Below are 24,940 nucleotides of genomic sequence, written 5' to 3' on the forward strand. Positions count from 1 at the left end.
AGGTGTGGCCTAATTGGAGTGAGTGTGGCCTTGTTGGAGCAAGTGTGTCCTGGGGCTGAGCTTTGAGATTTCAAAAGCCCATGCCGACCTCAGAGACCTTCTCAGCCTGCCATCAGGGTGCAGCTCTCGGTTCCAGCGGGCATGGTAGCACCTGCCTCCATTCTCCCCGCCATGATGAAAATGAAATAAATCTCTGAAGCTTTCCTCTATGAGAGTCGCCTTGGTTACAGTGTCTCTTCACAGCAACAGAACAATCACCAAGACAAAATCCGTTGCTTATTTTGTAATTGCATTGTTTGTTTGTTTTGGTTTTTCTAGACAAGGTTGCTCTGTATAGCCTTGGCTGTCCTGGACAGCCTGCTTTGTAGAGCAGGCTGGCCTTGAACTCTGAGACTGGCCTACCTCTGCCTCTTAGAATGCTGAAATTAAAGGTGCACGACCCGCCAGGATGTTGTATTATTTATTTTTGGCTGTGGAGCTTTCTTTCTTTTCTGGCAGGGGCAGGGGTTATGAGCCATTGTTTCATGTAGTTTGGGCTTCCAGCTCACCACACAGCCATGCAGCTAAGAACTATGCTGCTCTCCCAACCCTCTTGTCTCTGTGTCCCAGTGCTGGAATTACAGTAGGTAACTCTGTGGGTTTATTGCTTTAGTTTGCTGGTCCATTTTGCTTCTGGCTCTAAGTAAGCAAAATTCACTTGTTTTTAAAATCCTTGCTTGAGATCTCTTGCTTGAGATTAGTTGTGTTGAAGTTCCGTGACTCCTAGGCACTACAGAAGACTAAATCTCAGCATCGTGAGGGGCCTCTTCCCTTCCCATATCCTTTCTATGCTGTGTCAGTAGGCTGGGTCAGCATGGCAAGTGTAGGATGGATATGTAAACTTGGGAAGGTCTGTGAGTCAGAAACTATACAAAAGAGAATGGTGGAAAATATGAAGCGTGTATGAAAATGCTGTGGCTACGTGCTCAAAGCGTTCGTGTCTGACCATCTACTCAAGAGTAAGGGGCAGAATTAAGAACACATTTTCATGACGCTCCTCGCTTAAGGTGAAACTAGGGATATATGATAACTACTATCTGCAGCAGGGCGAGAGGTTTCAAGCCAGTGCTTGCTGGTTCGTTTCGAGGTGATTTTTACATAGTTTGAGAGGCGGGGGTGCAATCCCATTCTTTTATGTGTGGCAATTCAGTTACTCTAGTGCCATTTGTTGAAACACTTCTCTTGCCATTGAGTGTCAGCAATACCCTCATTTAAACAAACTGGGACAAATTTAAGAATTTGTTTCTCAGTCCCTACACCCTATTCTATGCCAGCACAACACTGTACTGTTTTAAAGCTTTATTCAAACTTTATTCTCCTTTTCCAAAACCATTTCTGGGTTGTTATTTAAGACCCATGAAAGTTTTGGCTTTTCTACTTTTTAACTAAAGGCTGTGAAAATTTCAGGTTTCTGTGGCGTCTGTAGAGCTCTCTGAGTGGTGGAGACACTGTCATCATTCAGGGTCTGGGCCCAGGCCACGGGGGTCATGCTGAGTGCCTGGGGGGTGGCCTTCAGTTTCCTCTACAATCTTATAGTTTTCACAGTATAAATCTTTACCTCCATGATTAAACTGTTGTATTGGAGGTATCAATACCACTTTAAGTCATCATTATCCCACACCTTTGTTTTTAAGTTTTCCAAAGTAGATATTTGCTGGCCTCAAAATGGTCTGCAGCCAGATGATCTTAAACTTCTAATCTTCCTGCTTCCACCTTCAGAGCACTGGGGTTATAGACACCTGCCACCACACCTGCTTTATGTGCTGCTGGGGACTGAACTCTGACCTTCCCACATGAGAGGCAAGCATTCTGGGAAGCCCTCCAATATAATTTTATTTTCTAATTTAAATATTAATTTAATTTAAATATTAACTTTTAATCATGTATAAGCGTGTGCACGTGTGGTTATGTCAATGTGAGGAAAGGTGCCGTTAGAGTTATGGACGGCAGTGAACTGAACTCAGGTAGGTCCTCTGGAAAAGCAGCAAGCGTTCTTAACTGCTAAGCCATCTCTCCAACCTTTTCAAAGGCTTGCTTGCTTATCATGTATTTATCTAGCTACTTGTATACTTAATGTGTCTGTCCTGTCTGCATGTATTGTGAACACCTTCTGAATGCCTGGTATATAAAAAGTCCCCTGGAACTGGAGTTTATGAGTCAGCATGTAGGTGCCTGAACCAAACCCATGTCCTCTACAAGAGCAGCAAGTGCTCTGTGTGAAGGAGAGGAAGCCCTGGGCAGTGAAGTCTTGAGTGAGTGTGTGGTTCCGACACAGGCAGGGCTATGTCAAGGATTCCAAAGCCTCCGACTGATGGGCAAATGGCAGTCTCCCCTGGCTCGGTTCAGGGAAATGGCAGACTACCCTTGTGGCCCAAGTGTGGGTGCTGATGGTGTGTACAGAAATGTCCACAGGACTGCTGCTACTGAGATTAGCTACACTTGTTACATCTGCATAGCATGAACTCTGCCTTTGTTTATCCGTATGCAATAACCCACCTCCCAGTTTACTGCACATCATAAACAGAATCAGCTCCAGGGTGCTTAAGTTTCTCATCCAAGAGCCCAGCCTCCTGACCCCAGCTTTTGTGTGTGTCTGTCTTTTCTTCATTCCCTGGCCACCACAGTCATGTCTATCCCTAGGGTCTGTGCAAGGATGCAGTATGAACCATCTCTCTAGCCCCTGTTTATTTAAAAACAAAACAAAAAAAAATTAAATTAAGTTTAGTGTGTGTGTGTGTGTGTGTGTGTGTGTGTGTGTGTGGGCGTGTGGGCGCGTGTGTAGGTCAGAGGGAAACTCTGTGGACTTGGTTCTTTCCCTTTACTGAGTATGTCCCAGGGTATCAAATGCAGTGGTCAGTCTCGGCAGCAAGGGCTTTGCTGTCTAGAAGACTCTAGTTTCTAAATGCAAACAACTTGGGTCAGCAGGCTTCTGCTCATCCAAAGTCAACTGGGAGACTAATTTGTCATTTGCAATTTACGTTTGCATCATGTAAAAGGGAGATGATTGCATGTAGCCATTTAAAGGATGTCATATCCATCATTTCCTCCAAAGCTCCAAGATAAAGTGGTTTCTAATTGCGTCTACACTAAGCAGACTAAGACACATGCCCAATTCAAAGACTCTGAATAAATTACCTGACACTGAAGGAAATCATTTTCTTGATTTATCTGGATGCTAGTTTCAAGTCCAATATAGTAAAGTTAAATTCCTTTAAGAGCTGAATTAACATATTTTATTTCCCTTTAAAATTATACTCATTTGCAAAAGAAAATTTTCCCAGAGAGATTTTTACTAACAATGAAATACATTTATGCTTAACAACTGTGATATAAATGCTTGACTGTTTTATCTGTGTTATTTCTAAACTCCACCAATTCAAATTCTCTATCTCATCTCTCTATCCCTTTCTCTCTTGTACTCTCCTGACTATATTTTTTTTCCCTATACATGCCTGGATTTCACATAATCTTAATCAATTTGATTAGTTCCATATCCAAGCCCAGCTCGGATATCATACTTTATCTTGTCTTCCGCTCAGAATCATGACTGCTGTTCTAGCCCCACACCAACTCTTCTCTTGCCTCCCTTCCTAACTGCACCCAAACATGCTTCTTACACAAGAGGACTACTCCCTCACACATGCTTTCTCCTTCCATCTTTTTTTTTTTTTTCTGAGACAAGGTCTCACTATGGAGTCTAGGTTGACTCTGAACTCACGTTCCTTCTTCCTTAGTCTCCCAAGTGCTGAAAGAATAAGCATGTACTGCTCTGCCTGAGCTTAAGACCACTCCCCAACTCCCCACCTATTTCGCGATTTCCCTGAAAATAACAGAATCTGTGCTAAACCGTTCACACTTTTTCACCCGGTGAAAGAGTGTCTTCGGAGGCAAGCAGACCACTTCTGGTATAGTTACCCTAACTCAAAGCAATGGCATACAAACAGACTGCCCTCTATGTAATCACAAAAACATGCTAAACGCTTTTCAGTGCTTAAAATAGTTCACGCAGGACAGTAACATGAGACAGCATGGAAGTGGGCAGTGTGTTAGTGACTGCCGTGAAGAAACACCACAGCGAGGCAGCCTAGAGGAGAAAGCACTGAGCTGGGGCTGGCCACCATTTCAGGGTCAGTCACTACCGTCACGGCGGGGAGCCTGGCGGGCAACTGTGTTGGAGAAGGAGCCGAGAGCTCCCATCTGACCCACAAGTTATAGGCTAAGAGAGAGACAGAGACACTGGGCCTGTGCTGGGCCTTTGAAACCTCCAGCCAACCCAGTGACACACCTCCTCCCACAAGGCCACACCTCCTAATCCTTCCCAAACAGTTCCTGTAACTGGGGACCATGAACTCAAATACACGAGCCTTTGGGGGCCATTCTCATTTGAACCAGCACAGTCAGATCATGTTCAGTGTTGTCACTAAGATTGGTGTCATTTTCTTTGTACAAGTTGGCAGACGTGATCCCTGGCAATATAAGCACGTAAATATATTTAAAGATCTCATATGGATAAGTAGTGAGGGAAAAGGATAACAAATTATTAGCTACATGGTTAGCATAACGAATAACTGCGGCTAAAGTGGTCCAATGAGCGCTGGAGAGAAGACACAAGATGAAGTGATTGCTCTGTAAGGACCTGAGTGTGGCTCCTTAGAACCACGTGAAAGATGAGCATGATGGTGCAACCCCAGGGCTGCGAAGCTGGAAACAGGTACATGCCAGGGGTTTCTCGGCTGGCTAGTCTAGCCAAAATAGTGAGCTTCGGTTCACTGATACACACTGTCTCAGAACACACGGTGGGAGAATGATAGAGGCAGCACACTCCTGCATACCTGTGTACATATGCATAACTCTAACACAGACACACAGGTCGGGATCTATGGAGAAAGGGGAGAGCTTGGGTCTAACACAGACACACACAGGATGGGATCTATGGAGAAGGGAGAGCAGGCTCAGGTCTTTTTTTGTTTTGTTTTTAATGGCTACATGGTGAGACCTTACCTTTTCTAGTGAACTTTACCTCAAATCTCCTTCAACTCCTTCTTTATTAACCAGATCATTATTCCTTGTACTGGCAGCTCCTACTCTTGTCTATGCCTTGCTTAATAAACCGGTACCCAAACTGCATGATCCTCAAGTTCTCATCTAGTACCTGCACAATCTCTACCTGTACAGCCATTCTCAACTGCTGCCTGTGTGTGTGTGTGTGTGTGTGTGTGTGTGTGTGAGAGAGAGAGAGACAGAGAGAGAGAGAGAGAGAGAGAGAGTGCTGTTTGGTTTTTTGACACAGGGATTTTCTGTGTAGCCCTGGCTGTCCTGAAACTTACTCTGTAGACCAGGCTGGCCTTGAACTCACAGAGATCCACCTGCTTCTCTCTGCTGGGATTAAAGCTGTGCTCCATGACCATGTGGCTTAATTGTAAATCTTGATTTCTGTCAAGATGTCATTTTTCTCTCAGGGCCTCTACCAAAGCCAGGATTCCAGTTCTGATAAAAAAATTTGATTCTGTTAAGACTTTTCATGGTCTCATTTACTTTCAGTGTATCTGAAAAGCAATGGCTGCAAGGCCACCGCTACAGGTAAAGTCAGACTAACTTTATGTGACCGTCAGCTGCCAGAGCCTTTTCAAATTTCTTCAGGGTCATAGCTGGAATATTCTTGATGTTGAGCTTGATGTCTGGCAGACCAGAGCCATTGCTTTTGTTTACTGCAGACCCACCTTCCACAACTGTGGGACAGGATGATTCCTCAAATACTGGCCTCACTTTTTGGCTGTTTCTCTATCAAGTGTTGATAACTGACCTGTGCACTCCAAGGACAGTTGCGAGATTACACAGTTGAGTGTCAGGTGCTAGTCAAAGATTTTTCCGTATTTGGGTTCAGGATCACTTTTTCTTCTTCATGAGTTTCTAGATAGCCTTTTCTTTGGAAATAAAAATTCTTCCTTTGTTTTCTGGTGAAGGTCCCCCTGAATATTTCTATTAAAAACCCTCCTCCTCCAGGAACATGAAGATTCTCATGGTAAACTGGTTGGTGGTCGCTTCCTGGTCTGTTTTCTGCTGGGACCCAGCTGGCGGCACCATGCTCTGGGGTCGCCTGCAACACTGCCAATGGTGCAGTTCCTCTTCCGAGAGTTTGCCAAAGAGTTCACCTTCATCGATATCATATTTTCCAGCTTTGTGTTGTTTTTGTTTTATTTTTTTTAAGATTTACAAGTTCGTTTTTTTCATGTATAAAGAACTAGCACAATCTCTCACTGACCAGACAGTCTTGAAAAGCCCATTCAAGGAAGATCAACTAGTCCTTCATGCAGTCATGGAGATGATGGTGACATATGTTCACCCACATTTCCAGACTGTAGTGAGCTGAGCAGACATGGCAAAAGCAAGAATTTTCATGATGACTCCAGGAAAGCTGCTACCTGCCTTCAAAAGTCCACAAGGAAAAAAGAGAGAGTTCTCTCCAGGTCCTTTTGAAAAGAGAGTGCAAATGTTGTCACGTGTGGCATATGCTTATGCATGTTTGTGAGCATGGAAGCCAACAGAGGACAGACACACTTGTACGTGTATGTGTATGATCACACTTGTCTTTTCAAATGGGTTTGGGGGATTTGAACTCAGGACGTCATTTGTATACAGCAAATGCTCTTACCTGATGAGCCATTCCCCAGCCCCCACGGCTTCTTATGTATACTTTTCCCATAGACCTCAATGCAGGCTGGTTTTCTGAAACTTCAAGCTACCACCAAGCATTTGTCCATCCTAGAATTGGTGGTAAGGACTGAAGAGTCCTGAGGGCATGGGTTAGGCAACAGAGGCAGCCTCAGAGCTACTTGATGCCCTATAGTTTCACATCTAAGTCTCTGCATATACTATTATTGTGCTTCCCCTTTTCTGCCAAAATGAAGCACCTGAAAAATGTGGTCCCAAATCATTTCTTAGTAAATATCTCATTTTCTACAAAGCCTTAGCTGGCTCCCAATCAGATACTAACAGGACTATCCTCTCCTTTGAAATGCTAATCAAACTTTCTCTTTATTTTTTAGGTTTTTATAGGCACCATCCTCATTCAGACTTGGAATAATAATCACCAAACAAGGGTTAAGCCAGACTTACTGTATTTGAATCCTGGCTTTCTTAGTAACTAGCTGTGTGCCCTTGGGCAACTTCGTGGACCTCCCTGTACCAGTTTCCTCCTCTGGAAAATGGAATTTTAGAAAAGGCAGCTAACTATTTGTCTAGCATATGTCCAAAGGATTCCTACTCCACAGACACTTGCTTAGCCATGTTCATTGCCACTCTATTCACAATAGCTAGGAAATGGAAACAATCTAAACATCCTTCAACTGATGGATAATGAAAATGTGGTGTACGCATGCACGCACGCGCGCGCGCGCACACACACACACACACACACACACACAGTGGAATATTAGTCAACTCTAAGAAAAATGAAATCACAAAATTTGCAGGCAAATAGATGGAACTATAAAATGTTACACTGAGTGGGGTAGAAGGACAAACAGCACATATTCTCTTATTTGTCAAGCTTTAGCCCCACCTTTAGAGGTTAAGCAGATGCTGGGTGTGGTGGTTTGAATGAAATGCCCCCATATTCGTGGATATCTGAGTGTCTGGCCCCCAGTTTGTGGCACTGTTTGGACAGGGTTAGGAACTGTGGCCTTGACGGAAGAGTGACATTACTAGGGGCAGACAGGCTTTGCCACTGTTTGCTCTCTGTCTCCTGATTGCTGTCTGAGGTAAATTCTCAGCCTTGTTCCTGGTGAGAAGCCTGATGCTTGCTACCAGCTTTTCTGCCATGATGGTGACAGGACTCTTATCCTAGAGGTACACTCAAAATGAACCCTTCCTTCTGCAAGTTGCCTCAGCAATAGTGTTTTATCACAGCAACAGAAATGTAACTAATGAACCAGGGAAGTAAAAAAGGCTCATGGAGCAGGAGGAGCTCTACAGATCCTACAGAGGGAGAAATGGGAAAAATGTGGAAGGGGGGCTTGCCCAGAGAGAGAGGAGGAAGAGAACACAGAGGAAGATGAGGGAGGAAGCATAAATGAGCCTAAGAATGTTTTTAAAAGTCACAGGGAATCACTGTTTCATGTTTACTCACAATAACCTATATATAAGAACACACACAGAGAGTTGAAATGAAGTTACACTGCTCAGGGTAATAATGTTCCTCAAGGGCCACAGACTATATAAGAAAACTCCACAGTGCCAAGCATGAGGACCCTCCTTCTGAGTGGTGGTCAGGGGAGACCGAGAGAGCCCCGAACACCGTAGCCATTGCCACGGTCCTTGGCTGCGTACTAGAGCTCAAAGGTGACAGTGTCCTGCTGAAATCAACACCCACTTCAGAGAGACCTGGAAGACTCCTTGCTAAGGGCTCTCATAAAGTCAGAAAGAACTGTGCAAGCTGCCAAGAGGAAAAGCAATCAGCACGCCTGGCCAGCTCAAACAGTGATGAACCGTCATGAGGACTAGAACGCATTGCAAGGCACTCTGAAAGGTACAATAGTGGTACTTACATCCTGTGGGCAACCACCAGATGGCTAACTGGCTTCCGGCCCACTCAGTAGAAAGGAATTCTCACCTGACATAGTAATCCTAGCCCACCACCTGAGCTCTTTCAGTTCTGGTACTCTTGCCTGCAAATTCTAGTCATCACAGGCTCCTTGTGTTCTCAACTCTATCTCCTCAAGTCTCCTAGGGTTGTCTCTTTGTGTTCATGCTCCACTGTCTACTGCCTTTGCTTCCTCACATTTTTCTTGACTAGCTTTTTACAGTGGACTTGGCAGCTGGTAACATCTGCACCACAGATCTGGAGGCACAAGCTACAGAAGTAGACATCTCACAGCCCTGGAGGTTATAGGGCCAGTACTGGAGTCATCAGAGATGGTTTCACCAAGACCATCAGAAAGCTTTAGTTCACATCCCCCCTCCCTGGGTTTTCAAGAGAGGGTTTCTCTGTGTAGCTCTGGCTGTCCTGGACTTCACATACCAGGCTGGCCTCAAACTCACAGCAACCCACCTGCCTCTGCTTCCCAGGGTGCTGAGACTACAAGCATGTGCCACCACACCTGGCCTAGATCAGGTCTCTTAACATGGACTAAAAACAGCTACTTTCAGCGTTGGTGGCACACACCTTTACTCCCAGCGCTTGGGAAGGAGAGGAAAGTGAATCATACAACCTGAAGAGCTGTGTCTGATCCCTGGAGCCAAGGCAGAAACAAAGAACTGACTCCTAAAAACTGATCTCCACATGCACGCTACGGCTCACGTGTGCCCACACACAGATGAAAGTTTAAATTTCTTCAGCTGGGTTTTGAAGGCCTTGGGCAAGCCAGCACAGCACAACTTTATTTCCCACTAACCCATTAGTGCTTTGCCTCTTCGTCATGATGCAGTTTATGCTCTTCTAGGGGGAGACACACTTCTACTGAAAGATACATACATGGAATACGTAATAGAAGATGACTGAATCCCTGATACTTCTGTCCACACTTCCTGAGCTGAGATTACAGGCTCCAGCCACCACGCTATTCTATCTCTCTTCCAATTCAGTTGTTTTGAATGTGTAAGCATCATTCATTATCCATAAGATCTGTCATTTACTTATCTAACAATAATTTATAAACACTTTCTACATGCAAAGTACCGCTTTTGTTAGGTACTCAAACAGTAAAAAATTAAGAAGCACGGGACAGTTCCATGTTCTGTGTAGCCTGGACCTCTCTATGCAGGCCAGGCTGGCCTCAAACTCAGACTCACCTGCCTCTACCATTGGAGTGTTAGGATTCAAAGTGTGCGCCACCACACCCACCCAGCCCTGCTGGGTGTTTCGTTTTGTTTTGTTTTGTTTTGAACAGAGTTTCCAGAGATTGAACTCAAATAGCCAGGCTTGTGTGGGAGCCACCTCTTTGGCCCGTTTCATGTTTTCGTTCAGCATGTTTCTTGGATACCTACTACGTACTAATATTCTTGCACTGCTATGCAAAAGTGTACTTTTGATACCAGTAGTAGATAACACAGACATGTCCCTCACAGGACAGACAGTCTCAGAGAAGACACTGAGCATGAAGTAACCAGTATATGACTGTCAACAGCATGCAATGAATTTTCTAAAAATGTGCCGGTCACGGTAGCGCACGCCTTTGATCTCGGTGCTTGAAGAGCCAGGTGGACCTTCCTGAGTACCAGGCCAGACTGGTCGATACAGCAAGTTTCAAGGCAGCTGGCGTTACATATTGAGACCCTGCCTCAAAGGGGAAAAAAGAATTCTGAAAATGTCACAACAGAGAAAGCTACTCCAGGTGAGAATTTGTTGGGAGCACAGAGGCCCCTATGCCCACGGATGGCTCTAGGGAAACAAGAGTGCTCAACAAATGCTGCTTTTTCAAGGGAAAAGATGTATAATCAGTTTTTCACCCAGAAGGCTGGGAATGGAGGTGATTAATAGCCTAGCGGTCTGTGTTAGCTGAAGGCCATACCAAGCCCCCACAAGCACGACTGGAGGTGGCTAGCAGCGTAAACGAGCTTGGTGCTGTCTGTATGACTGACGTCAGATCCGTCCCCAGGCCCTTACTGTACTCTATCTCTAGAACCCATCTTCCTGGAAGATGTGCCATGCACTCTGAAGTAATTATGCCTCCTTGTGAACAGGGGATTGTATTTCAGCAGAAAACTTTTTTCCAAACTGTGCTGTGCTTAAATATGCTTACAATGAACTGGCTGAATTCTAGAAGTTTAAACCAGCACCACCTAAACTGTGCTGAGCTGCATTTCCTTTTTGCCTCCTGCAGACCATTCCTGTCAGCCATAGTTTCTGCAGGGACCCTTACCCAATGGGAATTAAAATCTAATTAGAGAAAATATTCCTAAACTTACACTTAAAAATAAGTAGGGCTGCAGCAGGATGTGGTAATCCCAGCACTCAGTGAGGCAGAGATGGGCGAATCTCTGTGAGTTCGAGGCCAGCCTGCCTGGTCTACGAAGTGAGTCCAGGACAGCCAACGCTACACGGAGAAACTCTATCTCGAAAAAAAAAAAAGTAAGTGGGTAGGGTTAGGCAAGTGAATTGTAAGGTAAGTGTATGCCAGTAAGGAAGCAGTTTCTTGAAAAGTTGTGAGGAAAAGCAGATCAAGGACCGCACAGGTGGGAGTGAGGAGGACCATGTATAGGGCAGAGACAGCTCAGTAGTAATCAACACTCCCCACACCCGGGAGAGAAGATGGGTTTGGCAGGACACGCCCAGCCAGACATGTCTCATCACCAGGTGAGACCTCCAGTTCCGGGAATGCATTACAACTAATCAAGCTGTTGGCCAAAGGACAACCCTCGGCTGCTCACCACAAACTGATGGTAAGACTCTACTGCTGAAGACAACACCTAAACAACTCAATCATCATGCCGAAGCTGAGCTGTGCTTCAGATATTTCAGATATTTCACCACTACTGCCTAGTGTTCAAGGCACTAGAAAGTACTCTGTATGGTATCAAGAAAAAAAAAAAAAAAAAAAAAAAAGACAAACACCCCTCTGATCTACAATAGTGAGCTGCCTGAAAGACACAGCAATAGCAGCACAGAGTTTGTGGTTGTACCCAACCAGTGTCGGAATACATTTAAGGCTCATTACACTTTGGGACCCATACTCAACACTGCTCAGGTAGCCAAGAACCTCCTCTAAATAGGCCAGGGAAATCCAAGCACTGCTGTTCTGCTAAAATAACATGCAATAAAATGATGCCTAATGATGCTCTGCTATACGCATAGATCAGGTCTTGCTCGGCCATCGTCGGAGAAGCTTCCTCCTGCAGCAGATGGGGGCAAATCCAGAGACCCACAGCCAACAAAGTGCAGAGTAAGAGCTCCTAGAACACTCGGTCCTAATCAGGATATCTCCTCAGATCCCTCCCTCACAGCTCAGGGAGCGCTATGGAAAAGGAAATAAAAACATCGTAAAGCGCCAGTGGGGACAGAGAACACCAAAGTAATGAGGCCAAGTACACACAGCAGGACTGATGTTCACGTGAACTCACTGGGACTGTGACAGCATGTGCAATCCCTGAACGGGTCTGAGCCAGATGAGTCCTAGTCCTGAGAGGCCAAGTACACACAAGTCTCATCGCTAACCCAGAAGCCACCGCCACAAATGGTAACTGCTAGCAAAGGAGAAACTAGTTTTTCCAATGGAGTCCACCGGGTATATAAACCACCCTTAAGGACAGACCCTCATGCCCAGCAGTAGGCGGCTCGCACAAAACAAACTCAATGGCATTTTTGGAGGTTATCTTATAATGCTTTCACTGGTAATCTCTTTCTTTCCCTCCCTCCGTCCTTCTGTCCGTCCGTCCCTCCCTCCCTTCCTTCCTTCCTTCTTTCTTTTTCTTTCTTTTCCTTAAGGGTCTTCTGCATATATATCATGATCTCCAGCTTTGTGTTTTTATGGAATTTCCGCCTATGAAAATATGTGTGCCTCTGCATTTACATGTATCTCTTGTGCTTTTTCTTTGGCTTTTTCTCCTGGTAGTTTGATTGCTTCATCCTATTCCAGTTTGGTTTTATTTTTATTTTATGTTACTTAATATCACTTTATCACTATTTTTTAGATCCCTGCTTGCATTCTAATGAGAGGGAAAACAAGTGTGGATTTCAGAGAGTGGGGAGTCAGGGTGGATCTGGAAGGTTTTGGGGAACATCATAAGAACATACTGTATGAAAAAGAAGTCTATTTTCAATTTAAAAAGCAAAACAAAGATGAACAACACAGTATTTACTGTACTAGAGAATAAGAAAAAAAAATCCCACCAGAAATTTTATAGGTATGCTATAGCTAACTTTATACTTCTCAATTAAAATGCAAGTCTATCACAATACTGAAAGATCAAATGACACACCTGTTACTTTAAAAGTCTGGAACAGCACTAGCTATTTTTCCCAAAGGTCCTGAGTTCAATTCCCAGCAAACCACATGGTGGCTCACAACCATCTATAATGAGACCTGGTGTTCTCTTCTGACCTGCAGGCATGCACACAAAAACACTGTGTACATAATAAATAAATCTTTTTTAAAAGTCTGGAATTTATCACTCTACCTTTCTCTAAGGAAATTTTACATAAATGGACTAAGCCAAATATTAATATAAACTGAGTTTACTAAAGATAAAATTTGCATGTAATTATGTACTTTTTACTTTTACTCATATTTTCAATTATGAAAAAAAAAAAGTCCCTTCATGGTAAAATCTTACCTCATTGTATCTATTGCTGGGAATTTTGATGCTTGTTTTTCGAACTTCCATATCAACCACCAAACCTTGAACAACTGGCAAAGTATACTGGTAATTTCGGAAGTCCTGGGCAAAGAATAAAGTAGAACAGAACATGATAAAATGGTAAGACTTGGTTCACAGTAATAAAAGTAGCACAAATAGGAGTGTCAATATTAAATGATCTTCCTTATTTACAACGAAAGGATGTGTAATGGAAACCCTTACTGCCGCATCCTGCCTCTCTCATTACATGTAAGCCCACAAGGCAATAAATCAGAGGGCTTCCTATTCTCCTTACACGTAATGTTAATTAAATGACTACTCTGCTTTATCGCTACTTAACATTTTCTATATTTATTTTTTAGCTGTTTGTCTTCTTTCAGGTATGAGCTCTAACTTGTTTTGTTCTCGTATGTCTAGGAACTCAGTGAGTATTTGTAGCTAAATGTAGGTACAAAAATGTAGAATGTAACTCCTAGTCCATACACAGATCCATGGGCAGAAGAAGCCTTTCATGTATTTGAGTGTAATCTTGGACCAACTTTTGGCTCAGCAGTGAACTGCAGAGGGATGGAGGATGGAAACAGGACAAAACGCTGTATCTTTACGCCGTGCTCTAGTCCTTACAGGAATCATGCCAGGTCACTGCCTCGAAAGCACACTCAGAGTCCTGGACTGTTTCACCCAAAAGCTCCAACTGTTTTCAAAAGCATATGTATGCTCTGTTCTCCTCCAACACATGCCTTCACCTGCCTGAAGCAGCGGGGCAGAGCTGTCAACAAAACAGCAAAATCTTTCCCTCCTTTCTCCTCTACAAGTACAGGAAAGAGAAAAGGACATTCCCAACTTACTGCTAGAAGATTCATGATGGTATGCCCGGTCTCTCCGAACAATGGCTTCCGAAATCTAACACTGAACAGTGGACAGGGGTAAACTACAGGAATGAGAGATTATCAGATTAAATTCGGCACCTTAAATTTCTAGGAAAAGAAACATCATTGTTAAAACAATGTTAAATATAATTTAATGGCTCATTATGACACTTCAAATGTTGGGCTCCAAAAGTATTTAGTATGGTAACAGATAACTCGTGAGCTATCTAACTAGTTGTCTGATGACCACAAAAGTCCTTTCATGCAGTTTCAAAGTGACTCATCAGGTCCTGGGAAGCAGCTGCATTGGTATGGTCCAGAAAACCAAATTTCTCCCCAAAACCCTGTACTCAGAAAGCCAACGAGCTCACTCCTCTCTTCCTCCTAAGGAAGGGCAAGCACCAGGTGGCACTCCCAGCTGGCTCACTGCCCAGTTCTTCTGTTTGAAATGACAAATAAGACAAAGAAACGGGCTGCTTTCTCTGTGGGCATCCAGCTTCTTTCCACCTCTCACTTGTTTTTAGAGTCTCATCCAGGGGCATCTTCACCTAAGAGGTGTTTCTTAACCAACTTCTTCATTCTTGATCAAGCTAAAGATCACTTTGGAGCACCCAAATGATTTAATCATAAACATGGGTTTGTAATACAATATACCATTTTAATCATTATTTCTGTTTTTTTCCCTTACATTCCTAAGAATCTATAATCATATCTTAGCCATTTCTGAATTTCTAGGATTCATAGCACTTAATAGGTTTTGGTTAAATGCTTTTGGTTTCTTTTTTGTTTATTCTAGACAGGATTTCTCTGTGTAGCCTTGGCTGTCTTAGAACTCACTCTGTAGACCAGGCTGGCCTTGAATTCACAAAGATCCACCTGCCTCTGTGCTGAGTGCTGTTGGTTGTAGTTTTCTGAGACAGCATCTCATTTTGGAGCTCTGGCTGGCCTAGAGTGAGCTCTATTAACCAGACCAACCATGAGCGCACAGAGATCCATCTCCCTCCGCCACCTCAGTCCTGGGATTAAAGGTGTTCACAGTCCAGCCCTTGATTAAATTACTTCTTCTTTTAATTTGTTTTGATTTACTTGTTTTATTTTTGTGTGTATGAGTGTTTTGCCTGCATGTGTGTCAGTGTGACACTTGTGTGTCTGGTAGCCCCATAGATCAGATGAGGGCATCGAATCCCCTGGAACTGGAGTTGAGGGTAGTTGGAAGCCATCATCTGGGTGCTGGGAACTGAATCGAGTCTTCTGTAGGACAAGAAGTGCTCTTAGATGCCGAGCTCTCTCTCCAGCCCCCCTTCATTAAAGTCTTAATCAGTGACGAACACACAAGTAAAAACAGAGGTGCGATGGCTAATCTTAGTTGTCAACTTTACACACTGGGGAAGAGCTGTCTCCATGGGACTGGCTAACTGCTGTCGAAGGGCGACGGCCACTGAGGGCAGCACATTCCTAGGCAGCTGTGCCTGGGCTGAAAAGAAAGGTGGCTGAGGTGAGCCTGGGACAAGCCAGTAAGCAGCATTTCTCAGTGGTCTCTGCCTCCGGCCCACAGCTCCTCTCCTGACCTCCCTCAACGATGGGCTGTAACCTACAAGCTGAAATACATTTCCTCCACAAGCTGCTCTCGGTCACGGCAGTGACCCAGTAACAAAAAGTAAACTAGTATGAAAGGCGACTTGTTGAGAACATATATTATTTTCTGGTTTATAAAGTAATGTTTTGTTTATTATTTTATTTTATTCCTTTAACACTATAGTATGAGACAAAATCACCAGTTTATAAAACAAACCTGACAATTTGAGAAGCTAACAATCAGAAAATTTGAGTTGCTTTCCTACACTTACAGAGCTGAGGACCTACGCAAGTGTTCTGATTCCCAGATAAGCTGTTTTTAAGTAAATGAAAATACAGAAGTTAAAGCAAAGTTTGCATCACGACTTTAGTATCTTAAAAAAGCGCACGCACGCACACACGAACAGAGTTCTACAGCTACAACCATGGGCAAAGACCTGTCAGCCAGCTCACCAAGTCAGAGCCATAAGCACACATAGTTTTCATCATCAGTGAGAGTCAAGTAAAACAAACTCTTATGAAGGCTTCTAACAAAGTAATAACAAATATGCTCACAGATATGCTATAAAGATACTGGTTCAATTTAACTGTCTTGAAGATGATCTACTTTTTAAAACATTATTTGTTTGTTATTTATACAGTGTTCTGCCTGCACACCAGAAGAAGGACATATCTCACTGTAGATGGTCATGAGCCACCATGTGGTTGCTGGGAATTGAACTTGGGACCTTTGGAAGAAGAGCCAGTGTTCTTAACCTCTGAGCCATCCCTCCAGCCTGGAGATGATATTTTTAATCGGTGAACCACAAGAGTAAATTTGCAAAGAAAGAAACACCATCAACTTCCTCACTTGGCGTTTTCACTCATTCCACTGTAGCTAAGTAAGTACAGACACTGGTCATGTTTAGTGAGCATTCCTATTTTCAAAAAGTTACTTCTTACTGAACTGTATAATCAGAGGGGGATCTAAACATCTCAAGATTTGTTTAATCACTTACGTCGATACTCAGCTCCAAGTCTTAACATGAGTCGAATGGGGAACACTTTGGCCCAAGGGGTCTCCCATTTCTGGATGAGAATCCCAAACAGGTAGGGTGGCGTCGGAAGCACTAGATCCTGCAGTGACTGGTAGGTAGACGTCACATACAAGAACCCACCGTGCTCCTTACTGCCCAGGAAACTCTGACTGAAGAAAGAATGTCCCAAGTTGCCCACAACATTCCCTAAAACAGAAAGTTCATTATTTTCTATCAAGAAATCAATCATACTTTAAATAATTATCATTACCCAAAACTGAGGTAGATATAACCAAACACAAATTCCCAATCTTTCCCTGTGAGAGAGCCATATCTGCAAAATTTTCATTTTGTGTATGTGTCTGTATTTGCACGTGTGTGCACACGCATGTGGAGGCCGGAGGTCAGCCTTCAATGTCATTCCTCAGGAGCCGTCCACCTTTATTTTTGTTTGTTTTCCAAGACAGGGTTTTTCTGAGTAGACTTGGTTGTCCTGGACTCAAAATCACAGAGCTCTGCTGCCTCTGCCTCCCTGAGAGCTGGGACCGTAGGCATGAGTCACCACATCCGGGGCCACTTTGTATTTTTGAGACGAGCTCTTTCACCGGGGCAGGTTGGTCTAAGATGGCAATACCCACTTGTGTCTGATTCACCAGCTGCTGGGATTTCAAGCACCTTCATCTGCTTTTACATGGGTGCTGGGGATTGAACGCAGGTCTTCACACTTGTGTAACAAAGCGCTTAATCAACAGGGCTATCTCTCCAGCCCAAGAAAGCTATTTTTTTTTTTAAAGTGAATTGCATCTGTTAAGAGACAGTTTGTTTTCTAGCTTTTCAGGGCTTCCCGTGAGCATGAAATAAGAATGGAGTGGAGAGTGGTCACTAGAGACTGCAAAGGGAAGCAAGGAGAGACAGAAGAAAGAAGCTGGTAAAAGACACCGGCACAGAGGAACCAGGTCTGTGTTTCTGCAGCACAGGAGGAAACTTATTAGTATCTACACTGTATTTACTAGAAAAGTTTTCAACACAGAAATGAGTAATACTCGAGGGGATGAAGGCACTTACTGCCATGACTTGATCACTACATACTGTGTACATGGGCTGAATTACTGTAGCACACTCTAAAAAGCTGTAGGAGGATTAGATATTTAAAGTAAAATAAATGTTATAATGCAAAACCATTCACACATAGTATATATATATATATTTGACTCCATGTTATTATCATCCTAGATTTTGCCTACAGCGTAGTCACTTCACACTGGCCTATCCTAGTCAAAATTATAATTCCAACTATTATGCAAAAGCTATGTCTCCTAAACTTAAACTAGACTTATCTACTTTTTAAATCTTGTTATTGGTTAGCTTGTTGTTGCCTGTGAAATGGAGGTCCTGCAGCTTTGGTTCTGCTCCAGCAGGTCACAGATGGGGTGATGTTGGGGTGGGTCATCTCAAAGCCCTGGATCTGGATCTGGGAGGTGGCGGCATTGGTCAGCATGCCAGCTCTCCCGTTTTGCCCGGCCAGGGACTCGGCCAGCTCTCTGGCCTGCAGCCCACTCTCAGGACCCACGACACCAGGTCCACTATCCAGGAAAGGCTGGGGTGGAGCAGTCTCGTGGTGAGGGGCGGGGCCAGCTCTGCACAGCCTTCACACGTCAACAGAGACGTTTGCCTGGCCCCTGGTGGAAACATGGGCCACAGACATGACACAGATCCCGCCTGCTACACGGCCAGGGCTTCACCATGACCTCAGGCAGTGGCACAGGCTACCCCGAAGGCTATCATCTTCAGTTCTGATTCTCTTCCTCTCCAGCATGCTCACTTGCTCATCACCACTGTCTGTGGGTGGGCCTGGTGTCTGGGTGGGGCTAGATTTACCTCTTAAGAGCCACACCCACATATTTACCTACTATTTACATATTCCCTCTGATTAGTTCAAACTTTATAGACATTCACACTAATTTAGCAGACTGAATTAAGAACTCATCTCTTCTGTCAAACCTGCTCTTTTCCTACTATCATTTAAAAGCATGAGAGCAACTCACTCAGGTGCCGAGCCAGAAATCTGAGGGTAGCCTTCTCCTGTTCCCCAACCACACCACACCTCGCCATCAGTTACTAAACCCTACTTACCTGAGCCATCGCTTTCTTTCATCTCTTTTTCTCACTATTACTAAGTTTAAGCCTTGCTATTTCTCAAGTTTTCACTGAATCTCCACAATAGCCTGTTAAGTCATTTCTGAAGTAACAACTCATACACCATAAAACACAGATTTTGTTGTTGCTGTTGTTTTTCAAGAAAGACTTTCTCTGTGTAGTCCTGGCTGTCCTAGAACACACTCTGTAGGCTAGGCTCGCTTTGAAAGCTCAAGAGATCTTACTGCCTCTGCCTCCTGAATGCCGGGATTTACAGGCGTGTGCCACCATGCCTAGCTCTATACACTCACAGAATTGGTTTTGTTTTCCATGCGCGACCTCACAAACTTCTCCCACCTACCAAATATTCTGATGAAAGACATGGGCCAGCATCTGGCTAGTTTTATGAGTCTTAATGAATGTAAATGCTCATATATCCACTCTTCTAGTCTGAAGTTAAACAAACCCTAATACCTGGACCCTAACCTCACTTCAAGAAAGCACTGATCTGCTTTCTATCACCCTGGAGTTTGCTTGTTGTGAAGACTAATTACAAAAACAACAAACATCAACAACAGCCAACTCTTTGAGCCCGGCTTGTGTGGCTCCACAGAGCACATCTGTGCTCTTGCAGGTAACAGCAGTCTGTTCATTGTTACTATTGAGCAGTACTGCTGTCCATGAATTACTGCATTTGAGTAAGCATACCAGATCTCATGGAGTTTGATCCCTTGTGGTTGGGGCTATGTTGAGACTGGATCTCACTATGTGGCTCTGGCTGTCCTGGAACTCACTCTGTAGACCAGGCTGGCCTTGAACTTACAGAGTTCCGCCTGCCTCTGCCTCCTGAGTGCTGAGTGAGCTACCACACACACTACTCTATTTTCTATGTGTATGTTTGAGTTCTGTGCATGTGCCATGTGCACACAGAAACCCAAGGAGTTCAGAAGAGGGCACTGAAACTGGATTCAGGGTGACTGTGAGCCACTATGTTGATGCTAGGTACCTTTTTTGTTTTGTTTGTTTTTCAAGACAGGGTTTCTCTGTGTAGCCCTGTTGTCCTGGACTCATTTCTTAAACAAGGTTGGCCTCAAATTCACAGAGATCATCCTGCCTCTGCCTCCCAAGTGCTGGGATTACAGGTGAGTACCACCATGACTGACCGGCTGGTAAAAGTTCTTAAAAAGAAGCATACACATAATAACAGTTAACCTTTTTATCCACCCATGAGCATTTTCATTGTTTCTAATTTTTGTGTAATATTTAGGCAATGCTTCAAAGAATAATTCACATACAAAAGCATTTTTTTTTTCTTTAATTTTAGATAACATCTTTGGCTCAAAATCTCGCAAAGGGAATTGCAGCCTTAAGAAAGACTGCGTGAACTGGCAGTGCTCCTGTGATCCCAGTGCAGTGGTGGAGCATACCTCACAGACAGACTGAGTGACTGAGTGCAGGAGACAGTCCAGGGGTTAAAGTGTTTACCATTAGTAGCTGACGACCTGAATTCGGTCCTCAGAACCCACACATAAAGTGAAAGGAGAGAACTGATCCCATAAAGTTGTCCTCTGACCTCCACAAATATGCTGTGGCAAATGCCGCCCACACGCACATATAATAAATATATACACCCAATAATGAATTTAAAAAGAAAGCCTGAGTATTTCATTATTTCATATCTTTATACAATACTACCAAATAATATATAAAAATAGTATTATATTAGCCACTCTACACTCTCTCTCCCTTTCCAACTCCTGTTCCTCAGGACAATCTTTCTCTCCTGTTTTTTGATTTATTTGAGATGGGGGTCTCACTATGTATCCTCTCCTAGTCTGGAATTCACCATCCTCCTGCCTCAGCCTCCTGAGTTCTGAGATGAGAGATGTGAGCAATCACATTTGTCTTAAGAATCCTTTTAGTGAAGAAGCAGGGCTGGAGAGATGGCTCAGTGGCAAGTCAGTGACGGAAAGCACATGCTGCTCCTGCAGAAGGTTCTAGTTGGTTCCCAGCTCCCACATTAGGCAGTTCACGACCACCCGCAGGTCCAGCTCCAGGTCCACGGCCCGCACTCAGCCTCCTGAGGCCTCTCATGTTCACAGACACACATGTATGCACAGAGTTAAAATAGAAATAGATTCTTTAAAAAGACCTCATCCTGGGCTGGACAGATGGCCCAGAGTTAGTTAAGAGCACTGGCTGCTCTTCTAGAGGTCCTGAATTCAATTCCTAACAACCACACGGTGGCTCACAACCATATATAATGAGATCTGGTGCCCTCTTCTGGCGTGCAGGCACAACACTATACATAATAAATAAATAAACCTTAAAAAAAAAAAAAGCCTCATCCTAGTACTCTGGAGGCAGAGGGAGAAGGATCTCTGTGAGTTCAAGGCCTACATGTTATACAAAGTGAGTTCCAGGTCAGCATGGCTACACAGTGAAACCTTGCCTCAAAACAACAAAAACTTCTTATTTGTTTTAGTCTGTACATCTATCAACAGATATTGTTTATTGACCTTCTGTTATTATAAATAAGAATTAGTTCATTTAAACCCTATCTTATCTTTTCTGTTAAGTCAGGTGAATCTTTACTGTCAAATCATAAACTTAAATGTATTGTTGTTTTTGAGGTAGGATCTCACTACATAGCACAGGTTGGCCTTGAACTCATGATCTGCCTATATCAGCCTCCAAAGTACAGAAATTACAAGTATAAACCACATGCTGGTCAAATACAAGTATTTCTCTGTCAAGTTTAGTATTTCCTTAAGTTAACATCCTTAGCCTCCTCCAGTTTTTAAAAAGTGGGCCTTTAGAGGACTCTGGGTAAGATGCTCAATCCTCGCTCAGAAAGGCAAATAGGATAGACATTGGAAGAGTGGGGGAAAGGGAACAGGACAGAAGCCTACCACAGAGGGCCTCTGAAAGACTCTACCCAGCAGGGTATCAAAGCAGATGCTGAAACTCACAGCCAAACTTCAGGCAGAGTGCAGGGAATCTTATGAAAGAAGGAGGAGATAGAAAGACCTGAAGGGAACAAGAGCTCCACAAAGAGAGCAACAGAACAAAAAAATCTGGGCATAGTCTTGGTTGGAGATTGATACTCCAACCAAGGACCATGCATGGAGATAACCTAGAACCCCTGCAGAGATGTAGTCCCTGGCAACTCAGTCTCCAAGTGGGTTCCCTAGATATGAACTCAGTGGCTAGCTCTTTGATCACCTCCCCCTAAGGGAGAAGCAGCCTTACCAGGCCACAGAGGAAGACAATGTAGCCAGTCCTAATAAGACCTAATAGGCTAGGGTCAAATGGAAGGGGAGGTGGACCTCCCCTATCAGTGGACTGAGGGAGGAGCATAGGAGAAGGAGGAGGAGGGAGAGTGGAATAGGGAGGGGACGAGAGAAGGGCTACAGCTGGAATACAAAGTGAATAAATTGTAATAAAAAAGTGTGCCTTTACTTTTATGTTGCATATTTAATATAATTTATTTTGAAACCATATAAATTAATTGAATAAAAATTATGAATATTCAAGTGTTTTATATCATGATTATATAAACACTGACACTAAAGGTTATGATGAATGAGTTATGATTATGCTTCCTTCTACTAGATAGTTATGTTCTGACCCCAAATAACTCCAAACAACATTCTTACCCCAAGGTCAATGGATTCTCTTATAATTTTGAGTCTATCCTTTGTAAAACAAAGAGAACCCCATCAAGTAATAAAATATGTAATTTTCCCAAACTATAGTGAGTTCTAACTTGCCACTAATATCAAAGTCCAAAATCTGGGGATGTGATTCGGTGGTAGAGTGCCTACCACAAATGAGGACATATGCTCAATTCCCAGCACTGTTAGAAAATATCAAAGTTCAATGTCATGCTTCCAAATCTACTGTGGTTGTTTTATATCTGAGTCCAAAAATTTTTGTCATCTACTAATGGTGCAAAATTATAATGCATTCCTACCTGCCAGTGCATCCCGATAAAGTTGTACAAAGTGATTGAAGATGTCCTTTGGCAAACATTTTTCATCTGGTAGACACTGTAGCAAAATTACTATTTCAGACTGACCCACAGCATGCATTCCCTTGGTTGTAAAACACCAGCACTTCCTGTTCACATCTATAGGTGGAATAAACATATAAACACTCTTCTCAATCCTTGATCTCAGAAGGAAGCACAGAAATCTGTTACAAAACAGCAAAAATTGTCTTCAATTGTTTTCCAACTTATTTTCTGAGCCGGGTTCTCTGAGAAAGCCTTACAGGTCCCCAGATCTGCTTCTCCAGTGCTAGGATTGCAGACACATCCTGCTGCACCTGACCTTCTCCTTCCTCCTCCTCTTCGATTTTTTTTTTTTTTTTATGTGGGTGCTGGGATCAAACTCAGGTTCCCATGCTTGCACGGCAAACATATCCGCCACTCCAATTAATCTACTATTTTAAGGTGCTTCAGGAACTGAAGGCTAGCTAATTTCTCTCTCTTTGTCATTCCATAATCACCAAGTGGATGACTTCTGAGGGCAAAATGCTACACCACAGTACCAGGTAAAAGCACAGAATGGCTCCTATCCTCAAATGGAGAGGTTAGCTAGTTTCTAATTGTAACTTCTAAACTAGATGTTGTAAATTCAAATTCTAAGCAAAACTATACTTAAATATGATTTGTAAGAAAAAGTGTATGACGTTAACAATAGGCCAAATATATAAAGGTATAATTAAGCTAGAAACCTCCATTTCATCAACGGAGAATTCTTCTTTGGAAGCTGTGCATAGCTGCTTCTAGTTTCTAAGGTCAACTTAAAACAAGTACACAGTGAGGACTGGGGGACGTTCTCCCACAAATCGTTTCTTCCAGGATAAATGCATTCTCTGTTTTCCAGTGTACCAGAAAGAATCAAGATTAAAGTTACGATCTTCTTTCTTAATACTGATGCCCATAATTTCCACACCAAGAATTGCAGTTTCTTCTGATAATGTATTAAGTACCACAGTTTGAGTATATATTATGTGGTTAACATATTTGGTTCTGCATGATTAAAGCTTCTGGATCCTTTTTTGTTGTTTTGTTTTGGAGAGGGTTTCTCTGTGTAGCCCTGGCTAAGCTTCTGGATCTTAAGATCTACTATGAAATGCTGTTCTGCTGGTAACTTACTCACTTAGATTAATTTGGCCATTAGTTGTGACTTAACATAGCCATTTCAAGCAGACTTTAACCCACATCACTGCAAGATCTATTTTACTTTCCTCCATGGAGAATTAACCTGTCTCATGTCTGACTAAAGGTAAGCATGTCCCATTAACCTCACAGCTATCTATTTTATATGAACCAACTTCTTCAGAACTGTTTCCAGTAGAATGTGACTACATATTAAAATACTTTTGTGTGAAGAGTATGAAAGCTTTAAAAATTACGTGTTTAAATGATTTTTAATTAAAAAGTTCTAACTTACAGTTTACAATTTTAACCATGGACAATAAGTTTGCATTTAAAACAAAGACCAGCGGGTCAGGTCCTCCGTCCTCCAGCTGCTGCATGACTGACATCTGTGACGGCCTCTCCTCCACAGCATAATCTGTGGACAGAAAACATCACAGTGGACCGGTTAAAGGGAACTGACTGACTGACATCAGTGGACTGGTTAAAGGGACAAACTGACTGACATCTGAAACGGCCTCTCCTCCCCAGCATAGTCTGTGGACAGAAAACATCACAGTGGACGGGTTAAAGGGACAAACTGAGAAGGAAGTCTGGTGGAGACTGGAATGATTCCTCAAGAAGAGAGGCAGCAGCTGCTTTATGAACAGGTGACACTGGTCGTGGTTGGTACCATAGTCTCACTGCATGGCAATGGTGCCTCCTTCACTCACCTGGAAGGAAAATGTGGCTGTCCTATGTGTAAACCTTCCTACAAAATGGTCTGTTCCAAGTCTGCTCTGTCTCTTTATTTAACAAAAACATCACAAAACAAGTTTCAAGATCAATATTTAAAATAATCTAAA

General features: G+C 43.2%; 1 protein-coding gene across 3 annotated transcripts in view; it reads right to left on the reverse strand.

Annotated features, from left to right (window-relative positions):
- Positions 1–24,940, reverse strand: part of Zfyve9 (zinc finger FYVE-type containing 9) — a 119,170-nt gene that overhangs the window by 15,314 nt on the left and 78,916 nt on the right. For all 3 annotated transcript variants that reach the window (XM_060366099.1, XM_021660983.2, XM_021660977.2), the window contains 5 exons: positions 24,391–24,513; positions 22,905–23,060; positions 16,775–16,999; positions 14,181–14,263; positions 13,309–13,413 (listed from right to left, as the gene is read on the reverse strand). In XM_060366099.1, coding sequence (XP_060222082.1) covers positions 13,309–13,413; positions 14,181–14,263; positions 16,775–16,999; positions 22,905–23,060; positions 24,391–24,513 — 692 coding nt within the window. The remainder of the gene's footprint in view (positions 1–13,308; positions 13,414–14,180; positions 14,264–16,774; positions 17,000–22,904; positions 23,061–24,390; positions 24,514–24,940) is intronic.

Source organism: Meriones unguiculatus, chromosome 12 (genome assembly GCF_030254825.1).
Source record: "Meriones unguiculatus strain TT.TT164.6M chromosome 12, Bangor_MerUng_6.1, whole genome shotgun sequence".
NCBI classification, from domain to species: Eukaryota; Metazoa; Chordata; class Mammalia; order Rodentia; family Muridae; genus Meriones; species Meriones unguiculatus.